Source organism: Cucurbita pepo, chromosome 5, assembly GCF_057944985.1.
Source record: "Cucurbita pepo subsp. pepo isolate OVF chromosome 5, ASM5794498v1, whole genome shotgun sequence".
Lineage (NCBI taxonomy): Eukaryota > Viridiplantae > Streptophyta > Magnoliopsida > Cucurbitales > Cucurbitaceae > Cucurbita > Cucurbita pepo.
Window position 1 is genome coordinate 17034906 of NC_141802.1, and position 23937 is coordinate 17058842.

A 23937-nucleotide genomic window follows, 5' to 3' on the forward strand; every position below is an offset into this window, starting at 1 on the left:
GGACAGGTCCCTTTTCACTTGATCTCTCATTCCCTGCCTAAACGATAAATCTCCTCCCCATTCGGGGCAGGTCCCTGCAGATAAAATAGACATCTCTAGTCAAATGGTTAAAATTAAACGATGAATCCCCTCCCCATTTGGGACAGATCCCTGCAGTGTGATATTCTCGTAATACAAAAAAATTTCTCATGTCGTAGTGAAAGTGTTGAGTTTCAGATGAAAGGATAAAAAAATGTGGTATGACGTGGACAATATTTAGTCGTTCTTTAGTTTCAAGGTTGACTCGGGTTTTTTCTTAACTGAAAATTTTGAATCATTCTAATGTTTTATTACGAAAATAGCTTACAAGACAAGCTTAGTACCAACCAAAGTAAACATAGCTCAACGATACCATAGTAAAAAAATATGCAAATTTTCCTTGTTTTGTCGGTTCTTCCTCCTTGTACAAATTTTACCATTACTCTCAGACGAAGGTTAAGTGCATTACCCTATCCAAATCGTATGTTTCTTCTCGTAAACACCGTTTAAAGCTGCCAGCACGACCTTTCGGTTTCGATCCACTCCTCTTCAAACTTGAATGACGACGAGGATATAAAAAAGGTATTGAATTATGTCAGCTGCAAGCCCACATGGACTGTGTCCTATGAAGCCTTTTGCTTGACCACTTCATGGTGGCTTAAACCACTGGAGTAAAGCACTCCATTCGGAGAGAGGACACGCCGAAGAGCATTAAGAAACCGAGCCTATGCAAGAGAAAGTTATTGCACAAGGTAAGAACAACGGCTATTACAACGCACATATTCGATCTAGATGAACACGAAAAAGAAAACAGATAGAAATATAGTAAGTAATTTTCAAAACTTAATGGGTGTATATATGGTTTAGTTTATATATATTATATAGCCAGATATAACATTTTACTGTAGCTACCATTTACTTTATATTCATGTACCAACTATTCACGAACATATAAATAAGAAGCAGGCTTCATAATCTAATACTATTTGCATTCAACTTAAAAGAAAGCAAGTAAGGATATCTTGTGTATACATACCCATTGAAATCCGACGAGGGCGAACCAGCAGCCCCCCAAACCATAGCCCCTACTGCTTATAACCTGGGGGCAAGCAGGAGAGTTAATGCACAAAGAGAAGAAGAAATAAGGCGTGGGAGTAAGGTTGGGAGATAAAAACATTACCAGCAATAGAATGGCACCAAGAGAAAAGCATCCACACATTGACAAACTAATGAATTTTAGGTCTCGTCCAGCCTGCAAGAATCGAACTTGAAGGTTTAAGGAAAGTTTGATGATTTCAGCACTAAGATTGAATTTGATCAACACTGACAAATGTCACTCAGGTACTCCAAAACAATGAGCCAATGACATAACATTTTAGTCACATAGCAACGGCTCAAGCCCACCGCTATCTGGGCTTTCCCTCAATGCTTTAAAATGCGTCTGGTAGGGAAAGGTTTCCACACTCTTATAAAGAATATTTCGTTCTCCTCCCCAACCGATGTGGGATCTCACAAGCCACTCCCTTCGAGGCCCAGCGTCCTTGCTGGCACACCGCCTCGTGTCCACCCCCCTTCGGGGCTTAGCCTCCTCGCTGGCACCGGTGTCCACCCCCCTTTGGAGCTCAGCCTCCTCGCTGGCACATCGCCAAGTGTCTAGTTCTAATACCATTTGTAACGGTCCAACCCAGTGTCCTTACTGGCACCCACCTTATGTCCACCTCCCTTCAGGGCTCAGCCTTCTCGCTGGCAGATAACCTGATGTCTGGCTCTGATACCATTTGTAACGGCCCAAGCCCACCGCTAGTAGATATTGTTCTGTTTAGGTTTTCACTTTCGAGCTTCTCCTCAAGGCTTTAAAACACTTCTGCTAGGGAGAGGTTTCCACACCCGTATAAAAAAACATTTCGTTCTCCTCCCTAACCGATGTGGGATCTTACATCTTCATTTCTTTTCTACCCTAACCGCTAGTGGGGGAAATGCATCTATGTACTAAACCACCCAGAGTATCTACATTTGTCATTCATTGAATCAAAGATGAACCTAATTGCACGCAAGAAAGAATTTGGGAGGAATTTTGAATGGGGTAAAACCAAACAACAGTTATTTCTAAACTGAAAAACCATCCTTGTTCCTGCCCTGCCCCCACTCCGTGGACGTCCAATTCAGGCACAAAAAGTAAAGCAAAATCTGTAAGGTGAGCAAACATACCAATAATGACCCTTCTAAGCTAAGGGTTGCGGGCATTATGACTAGCGCCAAGAAATATGGAATCAACACTTTATGCATCTGCATGATCAAAAAAATGAAGTTATTTTAGGAGAACACTTACGCATTTACAACGCAACACGACATGGATTATTTATCATGAGGAAAATGCAGGCAGTCAAAAGAAAAGAACAGAATGATATTGAAACAATGATGGTTCATATTCCAAATGTCATGGTATGGATATCAAGAACCAACCTCTTGAATAATCTTCTTATCGGGCGTAAAGAGATTAGGGAACAACCAAGGAACTGATGTTCCAATAGTCCCCAAGACTAAACCAAAGATAGCTCCTATGATCAAGAGTGACTTGAGCAGCATCCGAGCCTACACAACATAAAAAGGTTACACAGTAAGTTCATACAGAATTGGTATTTATTATTATACTCAACGCAAGCATCACTATGGTCATAATATCTTTCTCCGGCAAAAGTCAAATAACAAAAGTATGAAAAAAAGGGGACCCATGTGAAGCAGATCAGCAACCAGATATTACCAAAGGCAAGAACGGTCCGCACCAGTATGGGGGCACGGTCTTTAGGCTCCGCCCTCTCGTACACCACCGGTTAGATAAGAAACAAACTAGGGTTTACAGCCATAAACTACCCTCCACCTAAGGTTTATGAATATCCATAACAATGTAAGGAATCTATTTCAGCTAAATGAAGTTGGTGTGGCTACTGTAGTATCACGCAAACAAAATTCCAAAAAGTAAAAAAAGTTGATAAGCATATCATTAGAAATTAGAGTTCTCACCTTATCAAAACTACGATTCACTCCAGTTATCAACCCAGGCATGAATGCCTGAGCAGTTTGAGAAAGAGGTTCACCCAATATGCTACACATGTAGAATATTTGATTCATGACCTAAAGTACATGACAAGCAATCAATTTGACATGACCATTGACTTTCAATAGAAAAGAAAGGGCAGACTTGCATGGAAACATAAAAATGAAAATAACCATGAAACTTAACCTGATGAGCAGCCATGGTGTGTGTGCCCATAGACGTAGCATAATAGATGAGGAGAGAATAAAAGCCCACCTAAAAGATAATAATATTAGACATGTAACGACCCAAGCCCACCGCTAGCAGATATTGTCCTCTTTGGACTTTCCCCTTCGGGCTTCCCCTCAAGGCTTTTAAAACGCGTCTGCTGGGGAGAGGTTTCCACATCCTTATAAAGAATGTTTCGTTCTCCTCCCCAACCGATGTGGGATTTCACAAGACATGTTACTCATATAAAGGGTTTTACAAAGTATAACCTTTGACAATATTGTCATAAATACAGGAGCAGCAAGTGCAAGTATTGACAAGAATTCAGTAGGTGAGGGAATAGACAGAGAATATCCACTGTATCCTTTCTTGTTCAGTGATTCTATCATCATATAAGCTGCAATAACCTAAAGCTCATATAGGGAAAAATGAGATCAGTTTTAGGTGTGAACAAATACAAATGCAGTGAGAAATAGGCACCTTAACATAAACAGAAAGAACGGTACCTGTGATGCCATAGTTGCCCATGCAGCACCAGCTATACCATATCCTAAAAACATGCATAGAACAATATCACCTATGCCATTTACAATACTCGCAACTGCCAAAGCCTTCAACGGTCCCCAGGAATCTTTCATGCCAAGACTAACACAAATATGAAATTAGAAGTTAATCAATCTGGTGAATTTTCAACCAACTGGTACTGCAAGTTTTCACAAATCGTATTTTATATTGCTCATTTTTGGCATGTCATCACAAACAGAACAAATTTAAAAAAGTAGATGGAGCATGAATCTAGTAATAGAAATTAGGAACCTTGCACTCTGCGCAACCCATCCAGTGAGAACTGCGGGCCATGCCAAACCACGAATCTACCAACAAAAAATGAATCTGTTCAACTTAAAATCATTGAACCAAGAAGAAATCAAGGAAGCATGACAAAGTATCAGTATGCAATGGTCACATTCTTGGTGAAAGCTCTGTGTGCCACCAGAAAGTGATTTTATATTCACTATCTGTGCAGGAAAAGACATTCATATCACTAGTTCACAATCTATAGGTACAACAGAACATATGATTTAGAGATTAAGATCTTCAGTTTGACATAACTTTATGCATCAATAGTTATGATCATTGTGATACATGCTAATAGGCTAAGAATATGTTTTTGTACCTATGTTTGGGTGTTTTTTCAAATTTGGCCCTATAATTATTAAAAGGGTTTTAGATTTAGCCCGTTACGTTTTAACATTTTTTCTTCAATTTAGTCCTTCATTATTGGTAATTTTTAAAATTGCTAATGATAAACGTACATAACATAGCACTTAGTAGATAGTCGAAAATTTAGAAGAGAAAAAAAAAAAGTCGTCTAAGAAAGATTTTTTTTTTGTTCGGAGTGTTGATATAATTAAATTTACCATACCTCCTCCAAATTTTAAAAAAGTGATAGAAATTTCGAGTTTTTTCTTTTAGATGAAGCTAAAAAAAAGTAGAGTTCAAAAAGCAAAAGAGACGTACAACCAAAAAAGAAACATATCACATATGAAGCTTTATAAGGCAAACTTTTGTGCTAAAAGACAAACCTGCATATACGTGTTTGCAGCAGGTATGATGTTTGCATTCTTTGTCCCCACAAAAGCTGAAAATTTACAATAACATCTTGTTAATGGCATCCCTCCTACTTTTAACAGATGACAAAGTTCTAGCTAGCTATGTGGCGAAGAACTTAAAGGAATAGTTCATAAAAATGATGAATGCAAGAATGTAGAAGTTTAGTACCAGTTAGCGCCACTGAACCCAATAGTTTGGTAGCTAAGAGCATCAAAAAACCAGATACCAACCCAACAAATAGCAATGTAGATATGTGATGCTGCACTTCGTTTTTATCCTGCAAGAACCTTACTGGTCAAGCAATGCTGCACAATTATTCAATAATCTGTAAAACAAAGTCCTTCGATTATGGGTTGAACCTGTTTAGCAAGGGCCGTGGCTACCATATTTGAAGTTGCAATACTAAGAAACATGAACACAAAGCTCGTATAATCACATAAAACTGTCGCTGGGCCTGCCAGCCAAAAGTTACAAACAGACGCAGTTCAGAAAATTAATACTCACAGTAGACACCAGATAGAAGTCACAGTTTAAAGACCGTAAATCAAATATGGAAAATTGATATCTGACATCGTTTTTGTTGAGGATTATTGGGTGGGAGTTCCATATTGGCTAATTGAGGAAATGATCATGAGTTTATAAGTAAGGAATACATCTCCGTTGATATGGGACCTTTTGGGGAAGTCCAAAGTAAAGTCATGAGACCTTTTGGGGAAGTCTAAAGTAAAGTCATGAGAACTTATGCTCAAAGTGGACAATATCATACAATTGTGGAGAGTCCTAATTCCTAACATTGCATCAGAGTCATGTCTTTAATTTAGTCATGTCAATAGAATCCTCAAGTGTCGAACAAAGAAATTGCTAGCCTCAATGTATAGTCAAAAGTGACTCATGTGTCGAACAAATGGTGTACTTTATTTGAGGGCTCCAGAGAAAGGAGTCGAGTCTCGATTAAGGGGAGGCTGTTCGAGGACTCCATAGACCTTAAGGGAGGCTCATACTTTGTTCGAGGGGAGGATTGTTGAGGATTGTTGGGAGGGAGTCCCACACTGGCTAATTTAGGGAATGATCATCGGTTTACAAGAAAAGAATACATCTCCACGGGTATGAGGCATCTTCGAGAAGCCCAAAACAAAGCTATGAAAGTTTATACTCGACAATATCATACCATTGTGGAGAGTCATGATCCCTAACCGTTTTTAGATTTCAAAATAAGTAATTAGCACGTCATAAGTAACTGTAGCTCATAGCTGGTTGAATTCGAGTATTCGATCCAGTAGATTGGAAGCAAGAACCTACTGTTTTCTCGATCCATTAGCAATATTCAATTTATATTTTCCAACCCTTTAGATTCTTACTTTTAACAAGAATCACAAAAAAAGCAAAAGTAAGAGAAATTCACGAGAATACCCAAAGCAGCAAGCTCAACAGCGCTCCCCTGGCCAATAACCGCAGTGTCAATGAGACTCATCAACGGTCCACAGATCCACAATCCAATAGCCGGACCAGTAAAAGTTACAATCTCCTTCATCTGACTCAACAACCCTTGGATCCCCAATTCTTCTCTTCCAATCCCCAATAACTGCTCATTTTCCTGTACTTCATTGTCAATCTCAATCTCATTCTCGAAGCTACTTCCTTCCCGCTCCTGATTATCGCGAGGAACCGCGAACCGACGGCGAACCCGCGGCGATACATCGACGGATAAAGGGGAGGTGGTGGTGGAGAAAGAACGGTGGGTGAAGGGGAAGGAACGGCGAGGGAATGGCCCGAGAACTCCGGGGATATGGATTCGAGCAGCGATTGAAGAACGACAATGGAGGGTTCTGAAAGACATTTTTGGCGCCTGGAAATTGATCGGAGCGAGAGAGAGCGAATGCTCCGCCATGGGAGTGTAGTAGTGGTAGTGTCTGTGAAGAAGGAAGATGGAATATTCAAAGAGGTGAAGCCACGTGGACGAATTTTGGCCATTCATTTGTGAAATTATGAATTTTGGATTAAGAACACCGTTGATTCTTTTTATATGTTAGTTGGAGTAACAACTTTAGTCAACGTTTAGTATTTAAAAGTCAAACATAAATCAATTGGTCATTACTTATATTTTCGATCCATAAATAAATATTCGAATATTTCATCTTATGATATAATTTTGAACCCGAATAAATGTGTTTTATAGTTGAACCGATCAGCTAAAGTGAGCTTAGCTCGTGGATGATCGAGCTAAAAATTTTAAATTCTCGTGCTTTCACATTTGTTGTATTAAAAAAATGAACTAAAATAAAATGAATAAGGAGTACTTAGGTGAGGAACCGAGTGGATCCCACAACGGCCTAATTTCAACTATTGCTCGTGTTTCACAACTTTATCCTTACTATCAATTATTTTAAGAATTTCTTAATCATCGTATCATCGAGATCACTCTCATTCGAATGTGGTATCGGTTCATTCATGTATCACTTATTTATTCAAGCGTCACATGCCCACCAACCTTCACCTTAGTTCTTTCCCAAGCTACATCCTACCGGAAAAGATTCCATTACGATACCATTTGTAACGTCTTATCCATATAATTCCTTCCTCCTTAGAACCTAATGACACAGATGTACAATCGAACATATCACGTTCAAGTAAGGCCGACTACTCAACCTAACATCTTTCTCGTACACCCTTAATTCACTTTTCCCCATATCTTAAAATTTTGTTCATCACTTCCCGTCAGTGGCTTTTCAGGTTTAAGAGCTATGTTGAGTTGAACACGTGAAAAGAAAGATTCAAACATCTAACATTTGAATTAACGTATGTTATTAATCAATTGAGCTCTATTCCGATAGCAATAATTCTCGTACATGTGAAATTTAAAAAAGAATGTATTTATTTTATTATTTATAATTTCATATTAAATTTAATAAATTAAATATTTTATTCAAATTCAGAATTAGGCCAAGTCCAACGACTAAATAATAATAAATACCCTCACAAAGCAAACACCTTATGTTAATATTAAAATATATAATTTTTTAATAAACGTAGAAATCACGTCTTTTTAAATATTAAATATTAATTATTTAAGTAATTAAAAATATTTTAAAGAATGAAATCCTAAGGCCACGTTTGGACAACGTGAACGATATTTTTCGAATAAATAAACGCTTTTATTTATAATTAAGCTTTTGAAAATTACAAATTTTTTTTTTTGTCTTTTTCCTTTTATTATAAAATAATGGGTTTTTTTTTGTAATATTTTAAATTTTAAAATTTGGTGGCATGCTATTTTAATATATTTGAGAAGATGTTATTACAACTAAAATATTATTAAATAATAATTAAAATCCGGTAAGTTGAAGTATCAGAATATTTACAAGTTACAATATATTATTTAGACAAAAAAAAAATTAATTTTGCGGAGACAAGATTTGAACTCGGGAACGAATTCACCGCCGTATGGCTGATCGGTGATTACTAGTGGTTCCGGCTTCATGCAGGCGAGTTGCAACCTACAATCCGAACTGAGGACGGGTTTTTGGAGTTAGCTCACCTTTGCAGGATCACGATCCGATCCATAATCAAAAAAGTGTTTGTGATTGTTCCAGAAGAAATGAAACAAAAGATACGGAAATATTTTTAAAAGTACGGTAGGATTGAGATTGGATTGTGTAACAGTCGAAGCCCATCGCTAGCAAATATGCAATGGAGAGAGTTTAGCCATACTACGACGAGTGACTCACCATTTGGTAACTAGCTATGGTACTATTTGTAACGGCTCGAATTCTACTCCTAACAGATATTGTCATCTTTGGGCTTCATTAGTAGACGCGTTTTAAAACATTGAGGAGAAGCCCGGGAAGGAAAAGCAAAAATATGACAATATCTGCTAGCAGTAAACTTACTATTACATACTGTAACCCTATATTCTCGTGGGTGGGTTGACCTAATAGAAAAATGTCAACCTACCAATCAAACCAATTTTCGAAACGCTTATTATTATATATTTTATTGGGCTAATAAAATATATATATATATTTTAAACCTTTTTATTTAAGGGTGGAAAATGGATAATATATAGAATTTAGAGGAAACACTATAATTAAATTATTTATATTAATTAAATATTGTTGAATTAATATAAATATTAATGTTATTAAATTTTGTTGAATTAAATCCAATCCATTTTGAGAAGGTTAATTAAATTTTACTTTTCCACATCTCATTTTTACTTTTTGCAATTTACTCGTGAATTTATGGTCTCAATCAATGAACCATTCATACTATTATTTTAAATATATACATAATTATTATTAATTCTATTTAATTCAATATTTCAAAATAAATAAATAGATTTTTTTTTATTATTATTTTCAATTTACTAATGGTTTCATCTTAAAAAGAAAATGGATAATTTTTTTTAATATTAACTTATAATTATTTTTATTATCGAGGTATATAACAATTTCTCTAAAATTTACGAATTCTAATTTGTTCCATATAATAATAATAATTAAATAAATAATTATAGAATTTTCTTTTTCGTAATGAAAATGAAAATGGATGAAAATATTATAATCTTTTTATTTTTATTTTTTTATTATTTATTTTTTATTCTCGAACAAAAGCTTAATACTCGAATTAAAATTTTAAAAATGTATGATTTAAAAATATATAATCTTGATATAAATACTTTTTTGAAAAAAAAAATCAACAAGTTTAAAACAAATTTACCCTTATTTGATATAATAAACTAATATTTTTTATTTTATTTTAAAATAATTGCGACAAAAATTAATTACTGGAGAAAAAAATGACTTATTTATCTCTTTTGTTCATGCAAATATAACAATAAATAAATAAATAAATAAATAAATAATTACAATAATAAAAATACTCAATATTGATTTAAATCATCTCGAACCATATAGATATAATTCTTCTTAATATTGATGTGACAAGCTAAGAACGCTAACTCTCGATCTAGTTTAGATATATAGTTTTTGCGAATATGATTTTTAAAACGCTGATTCGATTCTAAATCACTATTCTTCTTTACACCACTTTATTAAATAAATATACTCGGGCAAGTACCAACATTCTGGTATAATCATATTATGAGTTAGGAAATGTAGTTATGGGGCGATTCTCATTGCAAAATATGATAAACACAGCCGATCATAATCACTTGGGACCACAATTTTTAAGATTTTGACTTCGATATATTCACTTTTATAAAAATACAAACCGGAGAGGAGAAGAGAGCGATAGAGATAATTTTGGTGTTATTATTATTTTTAAAATTTTAATGTCAATATTAAATTAATAAAAAAAATTACTCGAGGGACGTTTTAAACCTATTTTTCAAAATTTATAGACTAAAAGGTAAAATTTTCTAAACATGTCACGACTCGACTTTTAAGTTTTCGAATCTCGAACTGTGATTTAAGAGATGAAAGCGAATGTAAATAAAAATACAGTAAAATTTAACTTAGATTTTAAAAACGTGTTTAAAGAATAAATATTAAAACAAAGAGATATGTATTTATAGACTTAATTTACAAAAACTAAGGTTTCGAATGAGACCAAAATTTTCGAACCTTATCCTAATACGAGCTCAACTAGTTAAGACATATATTCTAATATAAAGAGTTAGATAGTTTCGTTTTAAACGCTGAACCAAATGAACCAAAAAAAAAAATGTCTAATAGATCTTTAAACTTTCAATTTTGTGTCTGACAGATCCCGGACAACCGGTTCAACATATATATATATATAATTTGTGATCAACTAGAAATAAAATAGAAATTTAAGGGTTTAATTTTAAATGTTTAAAAACACTGTATACGGTCTTGCTTGTCGAGTACGTGTTGTCCATGGTCGCATGTCCGTTCCAAACATCTTTGACATATTTCCATTTTAGGCAGACTTTTACCATTTTAAGTTGGGTCAATACGAATATGTATCATCATTCACCAAAATCATGTCTACACTCGTCAGGACTAAAATGCTCCAAAATATACTACAGAAGATATGACTAGTTGTCACGAGTTACATCTCCTTTTATAGTCATGTAAGAATAGTCATGTAAGAATGTCAAAATTCACCGGATTGAATTAAATACAGAAATTATTGTTATTTTGTCGAGTTTTGGTGGATCCATCCACGGGTCTAACACGCCACTCATTTTCCACACCCAATTTTATATAATGATTTATATATATATATATATTTGTGATGACATTTGAATGAATAAAATAATTATAAGATGCCAACAAATCGAAACCAAGATGAACAAAACTGAAAATTGATTGCCATTTGAATTTGGGGCCGAAAAAAGCTTTGGTCTCTGCCAATTTGTATTGTACTCAGTGCTCACGCATTCACCAGAACGCCCACTTTTGTCTTCAAATTCCCTCCCCTGCCCTTCCATTTCTGCAAATTCTTAGAAACCCACGTATTTCACGTTGTTTTCTTTGATTACAGCATCTCAACAAACAATCTGCACAGCTATATAAGCAGATTCCATGGATTTCTCTTCTTTAAATATCTGAAAACCATCATCCTTCATTAAATTGTCCGTCATTTCGGGATTTGGGCTTCAATCATTCTGTTTTCTTCGCTATTTTGTTGATTTTGTCATTGTCGATTGAATTAGAGGATCGCCATTTGAGGAATTGGGTGTTTGCGCTGAAGGTTTGACCGGCGTGGGATCTGAAACTTGTGGAGTTTGGGTGTTTGAAATCGGATTGAGAGCTTGAAATGGGGAGTTTGAGGGCGATTTTGAGTCATCCGGATGACTTTTATCCGCTTTTGAAACTGAAAATGGCTGCTAGACATGCGGAGAAGCAGATCCCGCCGGAGCCTCATTGGGGATTTTGCTATTCCATGTTGCATAAGGTTTCTCGAAGCTTTGCTCTCGTTATTCAGCAGCTTACGCCCGAGCTTCGAAATGCTGTAAGTTCAAGATCAAGAGCTCGATGTCTTTAGTGTTTATAGTACTGATGTTTTGGTGTTTCTTTAGTTGAATTAATCTGTTTCATATCATGGATTGATGGCGCTGTTGTTGATGTTGAATCCATTTATCAGCTCTGATGGTTTTTCTTTTTCAACAGTTTGGTGGATTGATCGTTTGTTAGGAAGAACAATATTGATAGGCGTTGAGTGAATATATGAACAAATCTGATGCTGTTTATCATATTTATTCATGTTTACTGATCTTTAATCACTGTGAAAGCTTTCCCGTTTCATTCCTTATATTATAACATGGATTATGATACAAGTTACAGTTCTTACTGCACAATTTCAGTGTTTGTTTGTTCACTAATTGTTGAAGTGTATGTATTTGTTTATCCAAATAGCCTTATTATGGTATTTCTTAGCTTATCGTTTTCGTTTATTCGCAGGTATGCATATTTTATCTTGTTTTGCGAGCCCTCGACACTGTTGGTATGTTATGAACTCGATCCTATTCTATGCATCATTGGCCTTAAGTTTGAGAAATGTAATGGTTTTTGCTTCTATTGCAACCGATACAGGTCGAATAATAACTAGATAGCCATTTTGGTTACCTTAAGTTTGCACTTAATATAAATTAAGTTTGCAAACTTAATTTATATTAAGTTCCCACTTCGGCACTCATAATCTTCGCAGTTATCAATTTCACTTGAAGACGTTCACCCTACTTAATCGAGAAAAACTCTTTATTTTCTTTTCAATTGTATCAATGCTTATGTACGAAGAATGTGAGATCCCACATTGGTTGGAGAGGAGAACGAAGCATTCCTTATAAGAGTGTGGAAACCTCTCCCTAGTAGACGCGTTCTAAAATCGTGAGGCTAACGGCGATACATAACGGGCTAAAGTGGACAATATCTGCTAGCGGTGAGCTTGGGCTGGACCGAATGATATTATAGAGACAGACACCAGGCGGTGTGCCAGCGAGGACGCTGGGCCCCGAAGGGAGATGGCTGTGAGATGTCACATCGGTTGGAGAGGAGAACGAAGCAATCTTTATTAGGGTGTGGAAACCTCTCTCTAGCATACGCGTTTTAAAAACCTTGAAGGGAAGCCCGAAAGGGGAAGCCTAACGAGGAAAATATCTGCTAGCGGTGGGGTTGGGCCCTCACAAAGAACATGTAGAAATTCATGTTGGTTTCTTTTTTATGTGGCTTAGCGTAATTGTCTTATTGTGATGGAATTTTTTCGGCCAATGGCATTTTCTTCTATGTTATGCCTTCACATTGCAGCTTTCATTTTCGACCTCTTGGGTTTCCGAGAAGGTTTCCCCCTCCCCTCATTTAGCTCCTCCGGATCTAACATTTATATTTCTTTACAGAGGATGATACAAGCATAGAAACCGATATCAAAGTGCCCATTCTGAACGCTTTTCACCGTCACATATATAACCCTGATTGGCACTTTTCATGTTAGTATTTTACTTGAAATTTTTTCTTCTCTCTTTAGAATCGAAAAACGAATTAATGAGTTGAATTTCTGTGCATCTGAGTTCATATGTTTTAAGAGGTATTTTTATTTAGGATCTCTTCTCTTCTTCTGCTGACTTGTGTTCTTGTTTCTATATTCAGGTGGCACAAAGCACTATAAAGTTCTTATGGATGAGTTTCATCATGTTTCAACTGCGTTTCTTGAACTTGCTAAAGGGTTGGTTACTAGAACCTATTGATTCCTGTCTGATGTTTTCTAACAAGATAAGAAACAAGTGATGACGTACATCATCCATGCGTGTTCAAGTTCGCCTCTTAAGAGACGAACTTCGTTCATGTAATAAAAACAACAATATTAAAATGAATTGTTTGAAAAACGTTATATTTTAATAATAAGTTTAAGAAATAACAATAAAATGAAACTAAGAGTCCCATAAATGACTTGTGTTCTTTCTGATTTTAGTTTTCACTGCCATTAGTTCTGTTATTTGTTTGTTTTTCCTTTACAAAATGAAACAAACTTTTATGTGCACAAGAAAGAAAACTATTAGAGTGTAACGGCCTAAGCCCACCGCTAGCAGATATTGTCCTCTTCGGGCTTTCCTTTTCGGGTTTCCCCTCAAGGTTTTTAAAATTCATCTGCTAGGAAGAGGTTTCCACACCCTTATAAAGAATGTTTCGTTCTCCTCCCTAACCGATGTGGAATTTCACAATCCACCCCACTGACACTCAACCGATTGTGAGATCCCACATTGGTTGGGGAGGGGAACGAAGCAATCTTTATAAGGGTGTGAAAATCTCTCCCTAGCAGACGCGTTTTAAAAACTTTAAGGGGAAGCCCGAAAGGTAAAGCCCAAAGAGGACAATTTCTGCTAGTGGTAGACTTGGATTGTTACAGTTGGTATTAGAGCCAGACACGAGGAGGCTGAGCCTGAAAAGGAAAGCCCAAAGAGAACAATATCTGCTGGTGGTGGTGGGCTTGGGCCATTACATAGAGATTAGTGGAACTAGTTGTCCAACTCTTTAGTAACCTTTTCATTCTAGTATCAAATAAAATCCCTCAAAAAATGAAACATCAGAAAAACCCCTTTGCTTAGAATATCTTTGATTCTGACTATAAACTTCTTCAGTGCTTTACTCACTATGCTCACTTGCCTCTGCAGGTACCAGGAAGCGATTGAGGATATCACGAAACGAATGGGTGCCGGAATGGCTAAATTCATTTGCAAAGAGGTACAGTATGACTCTGTCATCCATGGCTGAATTAGTACGTATTGGTTGGCGTAGAGACCTGAAACATTTCTTCTGTTCTTGTAGGTAGAGACAGTTGACGATTATGATGAATATTGCCACTACGTAGCTGGACTTGTCGGACTTGGTTTGTCGAAGTTGTTCCACGCATCGAAGTTGGAGGATCTGGCATCCGATTCTCTTTCAAATTCTATGGGATTGTTTCTTCAGGTCAGCTATTATTCTCGAAGTGGTCAATGTTCTTTCCAATGATTTTGTTTCTATTTGCGTACAAGTTTGACACCGACGTACTCTTTTTTGAACTATTATAACACAGAAAACAAACATTATTCGAGATTACTTGGAGGACATCAATGAGATACCGAAATCTCGAATGTTTTGGCCTCGCGAGATTTGGAACAAATATGCTGATAAATTAGAGGTGCATAAATCTATATGCCTTTGTCCTTTTGGTTTCTGGTTCTTATGTTGCCTTTTGGTCTGATTGGCTTGTTTCACTATCTTTGGCATTATAGGATTTTAAATATGAGAAGAATTCAGTCAAGGCTGTGCAATGCCTCAATGATTTGGTCACTAATGCTTTGAACCATGTGGAGGATTGTCTGATATACATGTCTAACTTACGAGATCTTTCCATATTTCGATTTTGTGCAATCCCTCAGGTACGAGATTTTTCAACTCTTTGTGTAGGGATAAGTCATAAGCTAACTTAGTCGTCTCTGCCTCGTTGCGGGTTAGCACCTCTGAAAGAAACGGAGAACTTCATTATTCCCAATGAACCATATGATCTTGACCTATCATTTGTCCAATTTGATCGATCTGACTACTTAGTTAACTCTTTGATCTTGAAGTTTTCGTATACTTTTTGCTTCATTTCAGAGGATATTTTATCATTGCTGGAAATGGACCGATTTGATATCACCCTGAAATTCGAATTAGCAAAAGCAATCTCTTTGCATAACATGGATTCCAAACATTTTAAATGCTGTCGTACATCTCTTTCATGCCTCGAGCAATATTTTGACATCTTTGTAGGAATAATCATTTTGTTTGGGATGTGCTTTTGATAGATTATGGCGATTGGAACCTTAGCATTATGCTACAACAATGTCGAAGTCTTTAGGGGGGTCGTCAAAATGCGTCGGGGTAAGATTTCGATCTATTAGTAAAGAAAAATCCCATAAAGGGTGCACCAATTTGGTGGTAAGTCGAAAAAGGGAGCTAGCATTTTTGGACTCTGCCCGTAGTTTGAACTTTTGTGGCTTTTGTTCTGCAGGTCTTACTGCAAAGATCATTGATCGAACGAAAACAGTTGCGGACGTCTATGGAGCTTTCTTTGATTTCTCTGTTATGCTGAAGGCTAAGGTAGAAATATTTCGGTCGGACTTAACGATTGCTCAGTGATCGGTTTTCGTTCTTCTGCATAAATATGAGAGCTTATTACATCATCTAACTTCTTCGGGTTTTCTACAGGTCAACAACAATGATCCTAATGCTGCTAAAACCCTGAGCAGGATTGAGGCAATACAGAAAACGTGCAAGGAGTCGGGTCTCTTGAACAAACGGTTCGTATTTTCCTCCTCGGTCTCACTCGTTTCTATGTCTCAACCTTCAAATCCTCTGACCACTCTGAAAATTTTTCATCTATATTATTATTCACCAGGAGCTTGTATGTGGTAAGAAGTGAGCCAATGTTCAATCCAGCTGTGGTGAGTTTTTTTATTACTCAAATAACATCGTAACGATATCGTTTTCAGCGTAAAAATATCTGATGATGTTTCTGTTCCGATCCAGATTGTCATCCTTTTCAGCCTAATATGCATAATTCTCGCGTATCTCTCCGCCAGACAGTTACCAGCTAACCAACCCATATGAGCATCGAACTCTGGTGAGTATCTTATTGATCGGGTCACTGATACGGACAAAGGCAATTGCATGTAGTTGTTATAGTCGTTTATGTTCTACATTTGGTTTTGTGAATACAGGACAGGAGTTTGAACCGAACACGACGTGAACTTGGACGGTATGATTTAGTTTCTGGGTCCATAATCTTCCTCAGAGCTTTGTTTAAATGTTAGAAAGGGTGTAAGTTAGTGTGTTGTTAAGTACAGACCAGGAAACGAGTGAGATGTTGTAGCATTCTAATGGGGATGTGTAGTGTAATGGTTGACATGGAAGTAAGCTTTGTTCTTGTTTTTTCAATATTCTATTAAGGGATTAAGTTTTGGAATTAAAAGTATCTTCCATAACAAACAGTGTCTTTTTAAGAAATCAGGAAATGAAAGATAATAGAAAGACATGTAAAAAAATTCAACAAATGTAAAAACTAGAGATCAAATCTTTGTTTTCTAAAATAATAATTAACTTCACATTAAGATACGTTCAATTTGACGGTTTTAAAATCTTTAAAAAAAATTGTATCGGGATTTTCGGCAAACGGAAATCTTGTGTCTCAATCATCCACATGATTTCCTCTTAATTTCCTCCTCGGTCTTCTAACTAGTTTGCTTCCTTTCTCTTTATACGGAGAGTTCTATCTCTTTCCCTAAAGGTCTTTTCGAGTGTCTTTTGACTTCCGTTTGGGCTATGATGACACAACAATCAGAATAATCGACCTCTTAGTCAAGCAGAGTTTCTCAAAATCGACAATGTTGATTTTGTTCTTACAACGGTTGGCAAACACTGGATCTTTACACTTCACGACCCTTGAAGAAGTATGTGTTTAGTGCAAGGTCTCACATAACATAGAACAATGAAATAATGTATCCATACGAGCTTTGACCCTCATTGTTGTTTTAATAATGAATGATGTAGAGTCCCTCAATATATATGGCACATTTGACAAATAGTTTTCAAAGGAGTTGAACCATCTATTTCTACCTAAACTCTTCCCGAGTTTCCCTCCTAGCAAACAATCCCTCATTGCTCGCATTCACCTAATCGAGCAGAACATCACTCAATGATTATCTGACAACTGGTCCAGTCAAATTAGGGAGGAGGACAATGTATATTGAACAAGTCACCAAGATACCTGAAGAAGAAGAAAGAAAAAAAAAAAAAAAAAAAAAAGAAAAATCTAGGACCAAGACCAACCTTTCCTTTCAACCTATTTGTGGTTTTGATTTGCATATACTCCGTCTAGCTAGTGAAGGCCTATGGACAACCCAATCCAACCCAACCCATGTACATCATCTCATTGAACTATAATTTTTAATGCGAGACCTCTAGATATTTATGAATTATTTTTTCAACATGTTATATACAAACATGTACACCACAATACTATTCGTGTCTTTTTTTTTTTTTTTTTTTTGTTAGTTTTCAACAACGTGCATAAACGCTAACTTATAGCCAAACCTAGGGAATACATTAACCATTGCGCCTAGTGGGCTCACTAGGCATGTGCATGGTTTATGGTTTATGAATACGCTTATTTACTTATAAGAAGCAGAGTAGGTTCACTACAATAAGCATTCTTATTGGCTAAACTGGAGAATAACAGAACGCCAAACAGAGCCTGTCCAAAAAGAGGGGGAAACAATAAAAAGAAAGTTCAGGAACACCAGCCCACAAGGATCAATAGCAGAAATTTACGGTCTCCATATTACAAAATCTCAACAATTGGTATAATGAGAATTCTATCAGCAAGAACACGATGCATCATCCATCCGGGTACATCTAATGAAAAAGAAAAGAAAAGAAAAAAAAAAAAAAATACACATACAATATCCCCAACCGATTAAATCATGCAAAAGGATCAAAACACCTCTGCAACCTTACTTGCAAGTACGCGTTCTCTTCTTTCTATATATCCAAACGGGAACCATCCTGCTTTGCCTTTGCACTCTCCCTCAGCCCAACCGTTGTTCGACACCTGTTGGAAGAACCAATAGAGAACATGATCAATAAGTGAGGTTTGTAAAGAATCCAAACAGACAACTTTGAATAAGTCGACTTTGTTTGTAACCTTTCTAACAACGACGTAGTCGCCAACTGTTAAATTAAGCTCAACGTCTGACTCGGCTTGGTAGGGATGCACGACCTAAACAAAGACAAATCAGGTAGGTAGTACTAAACAAGATGTAGAAATTTCCAAGGACAAAGGACTTGGCGAGCTACCTCCCCCAAGAAGTAACCCATGGAGTCTGTTGAGCCATTATGTGCTTGAGAAGCAAATACACCATTGACTTCTTCATATGATGGAGGAGGAGACATGGTATTGTCGACACTTGGACCAGGAGGAGGGGGAGTAGGAGGAGCTTCAATTCTCTGTCGCTCCATTATCATCTACCAATAAAAGAATATTATGTGCTTAATTCTTAAACATGGTGTGAAAAGCTGCAGAAGAAAACTGGCGCGTGATTGCTACCTCGCCTTCAAGCTGATCAAGTATTTGGAGGACTCTTTGATGATAAGCGCGTTCTGCTTCAACCTTTATAATCAATGAAAAAATCGAGATCATAAATTTCAACATTCGACTCCAAAAATAAATCCAAACAAAACCACAGAACCACCATAGACCCTGATAAAAAAAAATATACCTACCATGGCAATGAGTCGCTGGAGAGTTAGCCTCTGTTGTTGAGCTTCAACAGCGGCCATGGCTGCTGCAGCTTCCTTTCCCATTGTTGCCATATTTGACTTTAGATCCTGCAATTTTGCTTCTGCAGCTTCCAACTTTATCGTAATCTCGCCATTGCCTGGTGTTTCCCTTACCCTTGCCTGGCGCTTGAAAACTTCAATAGCCTGTCTAGGTACAACATAAAATGCTGCTTAATTAAATCTTGGCTATAAGAAAACAATTTATAGATCAGGAATTTCATTCTAATTTAGAATTGGAATTTCATTAAAATATGTCACGTCCTGAGCCAATAAAAGAAAAAACAAAATTTCGAATAGAAGAATTAGAGTCTATTTACATATCAAGAACGGGAACATGGAGATGAGAACATTTTCACTCAATCCATTTGTTGTAATTTACATCAGGACACAAATCATCTCCAACTACTGAATCCCAGCTTAAATCAGGACTCCGTTAAAGAGATTGTCGTTCTTATTTTCTTATCAGTGTAGATCCGCCAATTTTTTACGTAACATTTAACTTAAAAATTCAGTCCTATTATCATTTTGATTCCACAAGAATTTTAGTAAATACAAACTTAAAAATTCAGGTCCATTTCTCACCTATTTCATGCCAATTAATTCTTTTCCTTTGATTTTCCTAGACCTACTCCTATTTCATTCCAATGAGAGGAACAGCCACATTTTAGCATTCGCATTAGTTAATGAAATGGAAAAACTCAAAGTACTGATGAATTACCTGAGCTTCAGCTTCTTGTCGCATTCTGTCATAACGTTGAGCAAGATGTCGAGCATCCTCCAAAGGAGCACCCATAACCATGGCTCTCAATGGCTCTGCAACCTGTTAATTGGAATATGCAAGAACACTTAAAACCATTATTGTCCTTCTTAGTATGTTCATATGCATCATCATTCAAAGAATAACAACTCAGGATAGGGAAGTTCCTCATACTTGGGTAGCTCATCATTTCAACTCAATAAGAGCATAGCTTTTAACTGCCTAAATTCCTGACAAAGAAACCTAACCATGATATACAAATTCCTACACAGAATGATTATGCATATGTTTAGGGCCATTATAATTGGCCCCAAAAGACTGAATAACGAACCTTTGAAATTTAATCAACAAAATTTTTAGCTACTATTCAAATGATAGCATAGATGTTTAGGTAAAAATTGTTTACACTTTCATGCTTCGGTACTTAGTTTTATACACAACAATTCATGTCATCTACCTTGCACAAAAATCTATGATCTAACCTGAGTACCAAGAGCCTTCAACATGTTTCCACGTTCTTTCTCCATTTGAGCTCGTGCACGTCCATAACTTAATGCAGCCTTCGATAATGTGTTGCCACTAGTACATGTATTTTCAGCACCATATTTCCTGCTATCTTCTGACAACTTTGTTCCTATAGAATAAGATGAACACAGGCAGAATGATGACAATTAAACTCTAAATCTCAGTCCAATTACATAACTTTGAAAGCCCTGAAAGACCCAAGAACTTACCTATTTCAACTTGTTTTGAACCAGTAACAATATACCCCTCTACTCCTCGTACAATATCCCTTTGAAAATGCTATTAGGAAAATGAACTTCACATAAATAAAAAGACAATGATATGGAAAAAATAAAGGACCTAAACCATAGGAGGAGTAGCAACCTTTCCAGCACGAGTTGATATATACAACTTTTCTAGTTTTTGATGTTGGTGAAGTTCTGCCTCATCCGTTATGATGTTATCTGAACCTCCATATCCTCCAGCACCAAACTGTTTGAGGACAGCCTACAAAGTAATATATGCTCACATTACATCGTGGACTTTTCCTACTATACAAAGGATATAAGAATAAAATAAAAGCAAATCCTGCATTAAAATTAAGATAAGCAACAATGAATTAGTGGAGAGATGAGGGCGGGAAAGAGATCAGAAACACATTCCTACAACTTTTTATCCAATTACACCATTCAGAAGAGTATTTCCTCGGAATAAGACACTAACCACTCTTTAAAGAGCATAAAGTTATAGTTATCCATCGCATCATTCCGGCATATGAACTGTTACACAAAACTAGTGGTTCCTAGCTGAAATCGATTGAGCATAAGGATTACAGAATACTCCATCCCGCATTTCTCACTCGAAATATTCATCTCTACGGATAAATTATCCACCAGCAAAAGATAAGCGGAGACTAAACAAACAATCAAAGATTTCGCTTCCAGATCCATGAATTCGTAAAAATTAGTTAATCAACAAACGAATCGACATCCGAATCAAATCCACCATTACCAGCAGTAGCATTGCAGAATATACCAATTTTTAAAATAACCGCAACAGAGACAAAAACAACCAAAACTACACAACAAATAAGCCAATGGATGCGAAAAGAACAAAAAAATTCAAAACAAAAAACAAAGGATCGAGTAGAAACTTCAAAGCGCAGAGAGATCAAAGACAAACACAGAAACGGATCTAAACAACGGGAAAGAGTTAGGGTTCGATTGGAAAAAAAGAAAAGAAACCTGCTGCTGGCGAGCGACTTGTTCTCGTAGCTTAGTGGCTTGCTTTCGGATGGCCTCCATACGACGGGTCGAATCTGGCCCGGCGGGAATCGGAGGAGAAACGGCGGGGAGATTGGAGGAGAGAGAGAGAGGGAGAGGGAGAGAGAGAGAGAGATGAAGGCCCTTTTACGATCTTTGATTTGGTTTTTCAAAATTGGGAAGTTGGGCAGTGGAAGCTTTGGGGAGGCTTCGTACTCACATTTGTCTCTTAATTGGGTAAAATTAAAATATTACAAAAAATTTGAAAATAAATTAAATTCCGTTAATTTATATAAAAAGTTTGGATTTGAACCAAATTTTGGTATTACCGGTTGCCGGTTACAACCATTCCATTTTCCTGTTTTAGTTTAATTAATTTTTTGCCAAATTCTCTCTAACTTTCACTTATTTCTTCCCAATTTCCAATGAATGGATATTACCAAAAATTTCAACATTTATCCAAAAAAAAAAAAAAAAACTTTAATTTTCAAATTTTTTAATAATATCTAAAAAAAATCAAAATTACATTTATTACGAGTGATACCCAAATAAATTAGAGATATATGAATAAACCGAGACCACATTCGAATGAGAGTGATCTTGAGGATAGAATAGCTACAAAAAGCTTAAAAGAATTGAAAGTCACTGTCCATGTAAAAAAAAGGCTCAATCATTAGAATTTCATGGTCAAACGTGCGAGTGGAGTGAGGACAAAACATGTTGGAAGAACTTGTGTTGGTCTGTGTTTCAAAAATGTCCATAAACTTTTAAAATTGGGATAATTTTTCACTCTATTTTTTTAAATATTTAAAAGTATTATTAAAAATTTTCTAAATTTAAATATAAGAAAAGTATTTTTATTAATTTAATTTAAAAGAATTGAAAGTTATCGAGGTAAAAAAATGTACCTTTCAACATAAAGTCAATTCTTTTAAAAGGTTAAAAGAATTGAAAGTCAGTCTAGATAAAAAAGAATTGTGCACCTCTTTATCTGACAGCTTGTGAGTGATGACAAAACATTTTAGAAGAACTTGTGTTGATTTGTGTTTCAAAAATACACATAAACTTTTAAAATTGGCATAAATTCTCGCTCTAATTTTTAATTAAAATATTATCGAAACGTTTGAAAATTAAAAAATATATAAAATAAAAAAAGAGAAAGTGATTTAAAACATTTTAGATTAATTACGTGGAGGGTATATATGAATAAAAATAATAATAATTTTGATGTGAATTTGTGTGAAAATTAGGATGGGAATAAGTGAGAGTGGGTTTTAATAATTATAATAATTGTGCCAACCAATGAATTGAGAGCTTAGTAAAGTAATATTGTAGCGTATAAAATAATCTTCGCATTTTTTAATGCTATCATTGCTTCCATACAATCAAATAATAATAATAATAATAATAAATATTTTCATTTTATTATAAAGTCCAATACAAAATTTCAACTTATACTATACTTTTTTTCTCTCTATATTCGCGAGCATGCGTTCACGTATTTTTATAATAACCTCAACTATAGTTTTCATCATTTCTTTGCTTTCTTACGACTTTAATTTTTATTTTTTTTATCTAATAAATTCTTAAATTTTTCTCGGTAAAATATCATAATAAATTTAATAATATTTCCTAATTAAAAATATAATATAATAAAATATAATTTTCAAAAATTTAAATTCAATATTATAATATAGTTTTCCGCACTTAAAAAATTATATTTATTTATTGCGAGAATATATATATATATATATATATATATTTATTTGTCTTAGATTTTTAATTTTAAATCTAATAAATATTTGACGAGAAAGCTTACAAACTTATCCGGCATAAAATTAAAAGTTGAATGTCTTATAGTTCATTAATTAGAAAATATTTTAAGTATGTAATCTAGTACACACAAAATTAAAAATTAAATACATAATTGACATTATAAAAATTTAATGGACCTATTAGACGTAAACATGAAAACAAATTTAATTTGTGAATTTCAATATATTTATGAGCTTGTGTCTTGTTATACTCTAATCAACAACTTCTTGAGATTGATACCTTCGTATTTATGTCAAATTATCAATGTCAGGGTTATACTTCAATCAACGACTTTGATAGCACATAAAGAACCGATAACTAGTTACATCCCCTATAGTAGATTTGGGGGCATTTTAGCGTTGGTGAGTTTAGACATTATTTTGGTCATTGGGTATACACCTTGCATCACCTGTCATATACCCCGTA

General features: G+C 35.5%; 3 protein-coding genes across 3 annotated transcripts; 1 reads left to right on the forward strand and 2 right to left on the reverse strand.

The window, feature by feature from the left end:
- Nucleotides 1-306: 306 nt before the first annotated feature.
- LOC111794710 (protein DETOXIFICATION 46, chloroplastic) lies at nt 307-6806 on the reverse strand. Its single transcript, XM_023676823.2, has 14 exons — nt 6302-6806; nt 5251-5345; nt 5060-5168; nt 4864-4919; nt 4097-4152; nt 3787-3925; nt 3550-3687; nt 3260-3328; nt 3040-3150; nt 2482-2610; nt 2227-2304; nt 1199-1270; nt 1055-1117; nt 307-743 (listed from the first exon to the last, which is right to left on the reverse strand). Exons 1-14 carry the CDS (start codon nt 6777-6779, stop codon nt 642-644), a joined length of 1695 nt encoding a protein of 564 aa, XP_023532591.1. The 5' UTR covers nt 6780-6806; the 3' UTR covers nt 307-641.
- Nucleotides 6807-11149: 4343 nt separating this feature from the next.
- Nucleotides 11150-16807, forward strand: LOC111795790 (squalene synthase). The gene is made up of 14 exons (XM_023678373.2): nt 11150-11830; nt 12280-12322; nt 13212-13301; nt 13462-13537; nt 14484-14553; nt 14638-14781; nt 14888-14992; nt 15087-15233; nt 15642-15717; nt 15848-15936; nt 16045-16136; nt 16235-16280; nt 16366-16459; nt 16557-16807. The coding sequence occupies exons 1-13, from the start codon at nt 11636-11638 to the stop codon at nt 16444-16446; spliced, it is 1254 nt and encodes a 417-aa protein (XP_023534141.2). The 5' UTR covers nt 11150-11635; the 3' UTR covers nt 16447-16459; nt 16557-16807.
- A 1316-nt stretch (nt 16808-18123) lies between these two features.
- LOC111796134 (SH3 domain-containing protein) lies at nt 18124-21903 on the reverse strand. Its single transcript, XM_023678843.2, has 10 exons — nt 21679-21903; nt 20819-20941; nt 20665-20734; nt 20413-20564; nt 19892-19993; nt 19117-19317; nt 18941-19003; nt 18691-18858; nt 18539-18613; nt 18124-18445 (listed from the first exon to the last, which is right to left on the reverse strand). The coding sequence occupies exons 1-10, from the start codon at nt 21736-21738 to the stop codon at nt 18329-18331; spliced, it is 1131 nt and encodes a 376-aa protein (XP_023534611.1). The 5' UTR covers nt 21739-21903; the 3' UTR covers nt 18124-18328.
- Between the last annotated feature and the right edge of the window lie 2034 nt (nt 21904-23937).

Excerpts from the sequence above, each read along its gene's own strand:
- LOC111794710 (XM_023676823.2), bottom strand. The coding sequence starts at position 6,779 with ATGGCGGAGCATTCGCTCTCTCTCGCTCCGATCAATTTCCAGGCGCCA. Across the intron at positions 2,305-2,481 it reads ATAAGAAGATTATTCAAGAG|ATGCATAAAGTGTTGATTCC; the intron begins GTTGGTTCTTGA and ends TTGATCATGCAG. Across the intron at positions 744-1,054 it reads CCCTCGTCGGATTTCAATGG|GCTCGGTTTCTTAATGCTCT; the intron begins GTATGTATACAC and ends TCTCTTGCATAG.
- LOC111795790 (XM_023678373.2), top strand. The coding sequence starts at position 11,636 with ATGGGGAGTTTGAGGGCGATTTTGAGTCATCCGGATGACTTTTATCCG. Across the intron at positions 11,831-12,279 it reads CGCCCGAGCTTCGAAATGCT|GTATGCATATTTTATCTTGT; the intron begins GTAAGTTCAAGA and ends GTTTATTCGCAG. Across the intron at positions 16,281-16,365 it reads CAATGTTCAATCCAGCTGTG|ATTGTCATCCTTTTCAGCCT; the intron begins GTGAGTTTTTTT and ends GTTCCGATCCAG.
- LOC111796134 (XM_023678843.2), bottom strand. The coding sequence starts at position 21,738 with ATGGAGGCCATCCGAAAGCAAGCCACTAAGCTACGAGAACAAGTCGCT. Across the intron at positions 19,318-19,891 it reads GACAAGAAGCTGAAGCTCAG|GCTATTGAAGTTTTCAAGCG; the intron begins GTAATTCATCAG and ends GTACCTAGACAG. Across the intron at positions 18,446-18,538 it reads ACTACGTCGTTGTTAGAAAG|GTGTCGAACAACGGTTGGGC; the intron begins GTTACAAACAAA and ends TTCTTCCAACAG.